This window comes from Photinus pyralis, unplaced genomic scaffold (assembly GCF_008802855.1).
Source record: "Photinus pyralis isolate 1611_PpyrPB1 unplaced genomic scaffold, Ppyr1.3 Ppyr1.4_LG2, whole genome shotgun sequence".
NCBI classification, from domain to species: domain Eukaryota; kingdom Metazoa; phylum Arthropoda; class Insecta; order Coleoptera; family Lampyridae; genus Photinus; species Photinus pyralis.
This window is the reverse complement of record NW_022170403.1, coordinates 24,707,833-24,718,416: the sequence shown is the minus strand read 5'-3', so window position 1 is coordinate 24,718,416 and position 10,584 is coordinate 24,707,833. Positions and strand designations below refer to the sequence as shown.

Genomic DNA, 10,584 nt, shown 5'->3' with positions numbered 1-10,584 from the left:
GGGTTTGTAACAAACGTAAATAATGAACTTAGCGCTTCAAAATTCGTCTTCGACTCAGTTTTTTGTTGCCACCAGCACTCATGCTTCTTGTTAAAATATTACTTAGCAACGTGTTTTTTTGATATTTTTCGGAAAAATTAGATGCCCTTTTGATAATGCGTGCGAATATCAAATATTTAGTTCCTTTTCCTGGTTTCCATTTTTCGACATCGCTGATTATTTAGAATTTATCAATAAATTGTTTATCATGATAAAAGTTCAAGTATCTAGCCAGCAGGAATTTTTTATTTCAGTTAGGATTAGTTTTCATTTTAGAGAATTATAGAAATTTGTATATCATCTTTGTATATTTCTTGACAATGATTGCTTCATTACAAAGTGAGTAAAAGTGGTATTTCAAAGAGACGCCAATATGAAAGTTTCGTAATTTCTTCAAAATATACTGGATTGTTTAAGGTTCTGATAATAATACTAATCAGTTTAATTGAGATAGTATATTTCCAATTTTTTATTACGAAGTTTTGACTACTATAAAAAGATGAACAGTGGAAGAAAAATCAATTGCATTTAAAAGAAGAAAACGAAGAAAATTGTGGAAGTTTAATCATCCCACTGTAAGTGCCACTTTCTGCAGTTCTATAAACCAGGACGCGTAATAAGAAAATATTCTATGTAAGCTCGCAGATTCTTTACTTTAGTTATTATTTGACCACCGGCTAGCTCAAAACGACATTTTACTATAATTAATTCATTTATTGAAGATTTCTCCTTTTTCCAGTTTCCTGATATTTAACTTCATAATTTGGCTTTTTTTATAGGTTTGCTTAAAAATTTAAACGCAAGATTACCACAACGTTTGGAATGAATGAAAAAAATGAAATGGTGCAGGAATTCTAATTTACATTGTCCTTTCCAGGTTTTATTTCTATTTAAGATTTCTTTTGTCAACTGAAATCTAGGAAATGGAATAGTGGCCACGTTTTTTTTTACATTTTTATATACACAGTTTATCTAAAACATCAATACAAATGAATACCCACTAAGTTTAAATTTATTCTAAATTAAATAATTTTTATACACAACTAAATTTCTTTTTTCTACAACTGTCAAAAAAAACCTGTCATTTTCCGACGAATTTCGAAACGCGAAGTACTAGATTTTTAAACGGTTAATTAATAAATAAGGTTGCTATTGACAACGTGCGCGAAATCGTCAACAGTGAAAAAAAGTATTTCGCGCACGTGACAAAGTTGAACTTAAACAGCAAATTTAATTAACAATCGATTCAGTTGTAGAAAAAATATTGTATACAACGCTAGCGCGAAGTTATTTCGCGCATTTGACTGATATTTTAACTCGGCTTCGCCTCGTCAAAATACCTTCAGTCTCAACGCGCGAAATTGAACTTCGCGCTCTTGTTATATAAATAACTATTTTTACATAGTGATGAAATTATCGGACTTTTTTAAACGAAAAATCGTATGGAAAGTGATACTTTTTTTCAGGATTTTTACTATGCGTTTCCATGGAGTTTAGTCCTGTCTATGAACAATAGCATCCACTTTTGAGTGACAGTAAATCGCGAATGTCAATAAAATTATTCAATTGTGGGTTATTATGGATCACTATGGAAAAAATTTTCGTGTACAACACGTGTTGAAAGTGTCTTTTTTCCATGAATTTGCTTAATTAACTCGGGCTTCGCCCTCATTAATCAAACTGCAAATTCATGAAAAAAGTATCACTTTCAAAACTAGTTGTACAAATAACTATTAAATAACTCTAATTTCCTTCCGTTACCAGTTAACTTCAAAGAAGAAGATTTTCCAGTCAATTAAACGGCAGCATATCCATATTCTCCAAATTTGACCGACTAGGAGTTAACGCAGGAATTCTTTGTTTTATATTAAATGTAGGTTATGTCCTTAAAGAAGTATTATTATTATTGTAACATTTTTGAACAAATTTAAGAAAAAAAAATTATAAACATCCCCAAAAAGGATTAGATCCGATTCTTTGTAATCTTTGTGACATTGTAAAAGTAAATTATCTCAATAAAAATGTACTGGATTCAGTTAGGACACTTGAATTTAGTTTGTCATATGCAAGTTTAGATGTCGAAACAAACGGAATCCAAGTTGTGCAGGTTTACAAAAAGGAATTTATATTTGCCTTTTAGTAGTAAATTTGAGTCATTTAAGGTAATTTTGGTTAAATCGTTTAGTAATAGATAACGTGGTCACGTACAGTTTTCGTAAAATTTTGAGAAATGACGTGTTTTCAGTAAAATTTTGTATGTGAAAAAAAACGGTAAGTGGAAATCGAATACATCATTAAATTTTCAATATACCTACGAACTTATTATTATTCCTTATAAGTATTTACCATCAAATTGTCTACAGTGAAGCAGTTACAGTTTGGGGTTTTCAGCTAAATAAGGTAAGAAGTTCAAATATTACTAAGCAGGTAATAAAGGGTGTCAGAGCCAGTTAATAAAACGAGTAACAAATATAGATTATGAGCGGTTTTCGAAAATGGTTTTCATAACTATCCGAAAATGTCTCTGTTACGTGTTAATCCGAGACACCTGAGTCTATTTCAACTTCAGAAAATACGTAATAAATATGCAATGGTCTTGAGGGCAAGACAAGAAATTTTCTAACTTAAATCGGAAATTTGTAGAGGCGTCCATGTTTGGCTCGAAATGTTGAGAAATGGGAAAAACGCAGGGAAGGTTTCTTTTTTCATTTCTCAACAATTAAATCAGAAATCTGAATGGGTGCTGTCAATGCTCGTATCTTGGTTACAAGAATCTATTCCTCCAACTTTGTAGAGTAAAAGGATTTAACACTGATTGGAGTCAGAACAAGACCACCAATTTCTCTGTAATTGGCAAATGAGAATATTATGCAACGGGTTTGGAAAGCGTCGGTCTAACGTCTTAATTAAGTCGAATTGTGATCACCCAATAATTTATAAGGAGCATGGCTGGTTTACGTTTACTTCTCAGAATTAGAAGAACTTTATCTTAACGCCCTTCTGATTTCCTGCCTTTATTTGTGCCATAGGAACATAAGTACCTACTCATTAGTCACTTGATCATTATTGGTTATGTAAATGCACCTATTACACCCATTGGTGGGTTCGTTTAATGAGACTTGCGTCTACTCTTGAAAAATACGCACAAACTGCAAAGATTTATTTTAATTACGTATTTACAGTTTCAAAAGATAAATGTAACTTTTAACATCCCGACGGTACACTTTCTACACGGAGAAAAATTCAACAAGCATTACTATAATCGATGCAAAACTCAACTGCAAATGCAAATATATTATTTCTGAATTTACTAGCGTGAAACGGGCCTGCTCAATTTGTAATGTACCCATATCAAGAGCATTGACAAGTTTTTGCATTTTAGGGCGCGTTTAAAAAGATATATTTTATTCTCGATCTAGCAAAATATGTTATTTTAGGACAGGCAGTCAAAGACTTGAACAGTAAACCACAATAATGTTTATTTCCCTCACTAAAAACACTTTGGGGGCATTTTATTATCTTTTAACTGCAAAGATTTTCGTTTAAAAACCGCAATAACATTCTATCGACCTGCTAGGGAAATTTATACTAGTGCGATTGGTTTGAGTATAGTTTGGTGTAATTAGGAAAGAAAAAACTAATTAGCGAATTAGAGTGTTGTGCAACATTCCGAAAAACGATAATCGATACATAGAGCTGTCCAGATACACGAACCGTTCGCGGTAGTCATTACATGCACAATTAAAATCGAATCCCTTTATAATCAGTGATAGGAAAATTAGCAAAAGAATACTCGAACACCCTAACTTGATTGGGTGGAGTGACACATTAAAAATTATAGTTTATAGTTTAATATGTGTTATTGTTCAGCTTTTAGTGATCTAGTGACCAGAATTTCGGTTAGCCACCGGACCTACCCTCATTTTTTGAAATGATAACTATAGATTTTAATCTAAAAAAATATCATATAAGATTCTCTTTTAAAAGTAACCTGCAAAAAAAATTCCAAAAAATTAATACAAGTTCAAAAAGGTTAAAAAAATGTTAAAATTTTAATTTTTTTTATTAGCATAGATAGGGAGTTGGTTAAATGGACAAAATGATCCTGGAGTTATGCCTAAAGAAAATCAAGAAACAGAATTACCCCCTATCTACAGTTTCCAAAATATGGGGAAAAATAACATAATTGACGTTTTTGATTTCTGGCTTTAAAGCGTTATTTGGGGAGATATTTAAAAACTAAGTTTAAACTCAGGTTTTTCATTAAAGAAATTCGATTCTTCATAGACAAGGATCTGTCAAATGTTACTCAAAATGTTTTTCTTTGACTTTTGAACTTGTTGTGATTTTTATAAACGTTATACCTGATAGCACAGGGCCTATCCATCGTTTTATATGGGTAACGTTCACCAAATCAGATATAAGCCGAAATTTGGCAAGGTACTTTGTTATGAGGGTCTAAACACCCTCTGGAACCGAGGGATTGTGCCCGTGACCCCAAAACCACCTTCTAAGTGGGATAAAATCTAACTTGTTTGAAATTTTTCTTAATAACTCTAAAACTAAGGATTCTAAGAAAAAACGTCGAATTTTTTAGATGTTCAGTGGCGCAGATTTCAGCATCTCATTCAACTACTTAATCGAAATACTATAGTAGATATTTCCTAATATTATAAAATAATATAAAACGCAGGAATCTGTTCACTTAGGTTGCATACATAATTGATGAATTCAATACTCCTTGCCCCAAAAATTAAGTACTATTTTGTGGAGGATTTTCAGCGAAATGCACCAAAAGGCAAATTGCGAGTTAACGGGACGTCGGAAGTGGGAACCTACAAAAGGAATGTGGTTGTCCCCGACAAGATCTCACTGCTGGTAGAGTACAAAACTACACACCCGAACTGCGGGAGAATGGACGTCGGAAGTGGGTATCGACAAAGGGAATGTGGTAGCTCCCGAGAAGATCATACTGATGGTGGAGTCAAAACTTGATAAAACAATACTGATCTGCCATACAAAAATGGGCTGAAGTCCCTTCGATGGAGGACTTTGATAATTTTTTATTAATAGTTATTTACATAAAAGTGAAGAAAATGATACATTACTGGTGAGGAAGTACTGAAGTACGAGGCCCCAATCACTTTAATTTCCGAGTCAGCTAATGGCATTTTACTGACGAGTTTTGTATTAAGTTTTGCCTGAAATCGTCTTTTAAAACAAAATTTCAATTTTTATAAATAACTTTTGATTAATGTCAATCTGTCAGTGATGACAGAAGTCATTATAGACATTTGGAAACGACAGGTGACAGGTGCGGCCAGTAAAGTGACAAGCGGCAGAAAACGTAGTCTGCTCTGCCTCTGTCATGGAAACTAAAATTTCCTGGCAGAAAGGCATGAAAATGAAGGTTTCAGGACGATTTTGGGTAAATCGATTTTACCCAAAATCAAGATCATTGGATTATTTTAATTTATTTATTATTTTATTTATTTCTTGACATATTTGACATATTTATGGTGTTTATTAAACATGCGGCAAAAATTTAAGGGGCTATTCCTTGGCCTATTCTAAGGATATTTTGTCCTTCGATGATTTTTGATATGGCGCTTTTTTTTCTCAAATTTTCTACATGTTCCACTGAAGTAGTATAAATACTAATGACTTTCGGTGGTCCCATAGGAAATAATCCAGGGGGTTTAAGTCAAATTAGTATTTAAGTCAAATAGATAAATGAATCAGTTTCAACGGCTACGTTACTAATTTTAAAATTACCTAAATTGGATGGTCGAAATTCTTCTTAAGAAACGCCCTGTATAATGGAACAATATTTTTCGAAATAATTTTTTTCTAATTTGTTCAATTTCGCTTTAAAACTTGGTTTGAATTTCCAATTGAAGTTCCAATTCATTTCCTTATTGTCGACAGTGTGAGAAGAATAATGTTCACTGATCGAAGGAAATTGTAGGCGTCAAGGAATTTGTAACGTACCACATAATCGCTTGTAATATTACGAGTGCATTCATTATAATCGAATATACTGTATTGGGCACGAAACGTATTTTTGGAAACACCACTTGTCCGTGGTGTTCCCAAAAAAATACGTTGAGTGTATCAATACAGTATATTCTGATTCAGGTTGAGTTATTATGGCTCTAAGGAGGGATTGACGGAGATTGTGCTTTTGCACAACATTATGGGCGAATATTGTGAATATTTAAAAAAACATTTTGAATTGTACAGAGGAGTGTGATCACAAAGTAGGGGGCTACATTTTTTTCAAGGAAATATATTATATGAAGCCTAAAACCAAAATTTTTGAAGTAATTTTAACAATAGAGCAAAGGTTTGGAATTGCGGTTTTTTTAAATTAACTTTTTCGTTAGTTTTATATAATTATATTTGGAACCGTATACAGGATGTTCCATTTACAAACTTTACGGTGCCGTACTTTGTGACCACACCCCGTATAATTTAAAATATTTTTAAAATATAAAAAGTTCAATTTTGATTAGTCCATCCTTAGGGCCATAACAGCTTTACGCGCAATCAATGACCCACCCTGTACAGCACCTTGTACTACATTCTCTTTTGTGGCAGTAAGAATGCATCCGAACATTCTACCCACAGTAAAGTGATTACGGTATACTGACAATAAGAAACTTAAATCGCCATTTACGTCATTTTTGTAGAAATACTTTGCTCTATTAAACGTTAAAGGCGCCTAGTGGAAAAGCAATGATGAAATACTGATGAGCATCTTTGAAGTTATAGTTCTTTAAAGGGAAAAGTTTACTCGGGCTTAAAATACCTTTCCTTGAAGGTAGGGACATGTGTTAGAACGACAAGAAGTAAAACTTGGAACTGCTTTGAGTGTTTCTGTATAGTTTTCTGCTTCTTTGCTCGTTTTTATCGAACGACTCGTTTGAAATACGAAATTGTACAAAAATCGCCAGCCTTTGAGTTTATAGTTACGGTAAGGGTTGATTTATGTAGGTTGACTATAATGTTTTACTACTTTCGCGAATTTGCATTTTATACTGGCGAGTTACGTATATTCGCATTCCCACAATTGTTCGTACCACTCTTTGTCAGTTAAGCAGCGTTTTAATTATGTCCCTAGTACTATTGCAGAGAAGATTGTCAACGAATTAAAGCTCGAAAGTTATTGTGTTATAGAAAGCGGCTGTGCCTAAAATTAGGAATGGGAATATTCTGTATATTCCAGCAAGGTTCTTCAAAAAGTTGAGGTGCGGATGAAATAAATTGGAATTGGTAGATAAACAAACTGAACGTGCACTAAGAACGATAATCGACAGTGCAAGTTTTGACGTGTGTGAAAACGTAATCTTTGGATGATTTTCATGTTGGCAGTGGGGAAGGCCTACCTTAGTTATTAAAGGCAATTAAATAAAGCGTATTTATTAAACATTAGATTGAACATATAATGTGCGCACGACAACGACTAGTACAACAACATGACGGAAGTGACGTAAGTATTAAATTACAGGGTGTAACAATTCAAATGTGAATTATATCAACACTAACATTTCATATTAGTTTTAAAAATTTCAAGTTATAGTTTGATTTTTATTAGCATCTTAAAATGTTTTGCAATTTAAAGATTATTTTGGGGCGCATATTTTTCGGTGTGCCTAGGGGCGCAAAAAAATAAATCCGCCCTGCTTACACCTGTATAATGTACGAAAATTAGCTACTCTCAAAATGCCTACAAGTGAAAAATTAAAGAATTTAAAAAGCATTACGAGAACTCAGGAATTTTATATTCAAGTGAGTAATTCCAAAGTATTTATAATATTTTCAGTATTCTGCGTATTGCGACCTCCTATAGATATTTCGGGATATTTACGAATTTTAATAGCAGCTTTATTGTCCATAAATGATTATTCATTTGCCAGATGATTAACTTTCGACATATGAAGCTGCGGTTAAAGGCTATTTTAAATTTTGATCACTTTAAAATTACAAATCACTTCCGTTTTCACAGAAAGTGTGAATTTTACACAATTTACCCAATTTATAATGTTTCACCATAGAGCAGTGACTATTAATGGAAAACTTCAGATTGAGTTGATTATCTACAATTTATTAGTGCATATCAATTTTTCACATAACTGCATCATATACGCTCCACGGCTTATTTTTAAGCTAAAAATTCCTCCCACTGCTACCAATTCGTCTAAAGATAGAACGGAAACATCATTGTTGAAGACCTTACGGCAAAAAACAGTATTTCTATCGAATGGCGCTGCTTTATTTTCTTTCTAATGTCATTCGTCTGTTATTCACTCATATTGTCGTAAAGAAAATCTTTGTGTTTTTCGCGGCGGTACACTCGTGAAGCGGAAAAATTTCGCCTCTGAAAAAAGTGTATTATTGTGTATTAGGAGTGGTACGATACACATTTTAAGAAATGGTGAATAATGAGGTTTCTACCTATGGGTTATATTTTATAGGGAAAAAGTACTTTATATCCATTTAGGTTGGCTTCCTAGTTGAAATAAAGCTGTGATGATAAGAAACTCGTATTCTGCGTTCAAGAGTTGCGGTAGATGCGATTTATTAACATAAAATAAGAGTAAACAGGTCTTACTGCCGTATAATGGATGCCAAAACTCCACTTCGACTACTTTTTATAGGTAATCTTTTGAGGATTTGCAACCCAACGACCGTAATTAACATAGGTAAGCTTCATTTAAAAATACCTACAGTTTATTACCCGTTTTATTTGGCCAGACAGTGGTGTAATTTAAATGAAACTGAGATTGTAAGAGTTTTACTATTTCAATTCTAGAGCCGTTGCCGCATATGCATGTGGATTTAAAACTGTGCGCTTTCGTAAAGTGAATAGAAGTTTTTGACGCAGGTTTCATCTTCAAATTTGAAAAGTTTACTAAGTGTAAAATGGCAACTATTGGTCGAACTTCAGCATACATTATAACTGCTCAATTCAAACTTTCTCAGTGCTTCAATGTTGGTAATTACAACTGAAAATGTAGCTGATAAAAACCTTTAAGGGTTTGCTTTCATACAAAGAACGCCGACGAGAACATTGTGTCACATTCAGTTTTCTCATTGTTTACGTTGCGGACGAACGTGGTGGATACAAGAGATGTAAGTGGTGTCATTGTGTCTTAACCAACGTCATTCAGATACAGTCAGAAATTCTATATCGTAGGAAACATAAAAGGGGCGAACCGCTAAAAAATTGCAAAATGGAAAGCGGTTAGGGTTAAACTGACCCCCAATGAACTGTGTGGAAACGAAACAAGAATAGAATCAGAGGTACCGGTTGTCTTTCTGTGAGCAACAAAATTTATTATGTAAAAAAAAATGAAAATATACGAGGAGCAGTGTCTTCACAATGAAGGGAAAAAATACATTTACAACTCTGTATTCTGGAAAAATACATTTTATACAAGTTGTTTCAAGTAGGGAGTATGTCTAAAAGGAATGGCTGTATATTGTGAATATCTCTGGTATAACGTACCATACGCATCTTCATATGCAACGTCACACATGTGCGTCTTGCAATCAATTAACTTTCGCGATAACATTCTTTACCGCTAAACTACCAGATGTTTATTTCATCCTAACACGCAAATTCACAATTTAAATAAAACATATTTACACGAATGATAAAATTTGCACAAGAAATTATGCCATTAAAAACAGTTCTAAAATGGAAAAATTTACACTAAAATAACAAATTCTGATTAAATAAACCAATTCCATGTTTATTCGCAATGACATTCTCTAGATTTAAATTAATTTAACATATTTGCATATACATGGTGACCCGTTATCATCTTCGGTATTATTTCAGTGGAAATAAAGTCCACCTGGCCTTCTTTACGGAACAATATTTGTCAAATTTGCTACGGGTTTCGATATATAAAGACTACCAAAAATATTTAAAGAAAAATCAGTGTCAGACATTTGCTTGTTTTTCATAAAAATGGTTTAGCGTTAATTCTATTTTAATTTTATACATGATGTCGCAATAAGCCCGCTAACCTAGCCTGGGGGTCGACTCATCCTCTTACAAATTAAGTACCTTGAGTTCGTTCTTGCTTGCTACTAATCCACATACTTCAAAGTTGTGGTCAGTGATGGGATTTTTTGATACATATTCTTAAAGTGCAGACCTTTTTCGATATATAAACCTAAAAAATTATTGTATTACTCATTTCATAGAAAAATTCCGGAAAATAGTTTTTTGATTGGTTTTATAATTTTGCTAGTTTGCGTTAAAAGAACACGTTATTCTTTTGTTATTCATGTCAAAGCAATTTACGATTATCAAAAATGCTTTCAAAAAATTAAGTAATCTACATGATTAAAAACTATGAGGTTCAAGAATGAACTTTTTTTGAATATAGTTTCAAGTTTGTAGGTTTGTTCAAAATGTTTAAATAAATGTTTGATAAAACTAAGAAAAGATTAACATTATTTTCAATGCGTAACTAGTAAAATTATAAAATTAATTAATATAACTTTTCTCTAATTAGGGGTTTTCTCTTA

At 32.7% G+C, this 10,584-nt stretch overlaps 1 protein-coding gene across 5 annotated transcripts in view; it reads left to right on the top strand.

Moving 5' to 3' along the window:
- Window positions 1-7,487: 7,487 nt before the first annotated feature.
- Window positions 7,488-10,584, top strand: part of LOC116163247 (glutamate receptor ionotropic, kainate 2-like) — a 103,011-nt gene continuing 99,914 nt past the window's right edge. For 2 of the 5 annotated variants that reach the window (XM_031477114.1, XM_031477109.1), the window contains exons 1-2: window positions 8,322-8,488; window positions 8,543-8,744. In XM_031477114.1, coding sequence (XP_031332974.1) covers window positions 8,663-8,744 — 82 coding nt within the window. In that variant the 5' untranslated portion in view covers window positions 8,322-8,488; window positions 8,543-8,662. Of the gene's footprint in view, window positions 7,532-8,321; window positions 8,489-8,516; window positions 8,745-10,584 lie in introns of those variants that run through there. The other 3 variants (XM_031477112.1, XM_031477110.1, XM_031477113.1) reach the window with 3 other exon arrangements.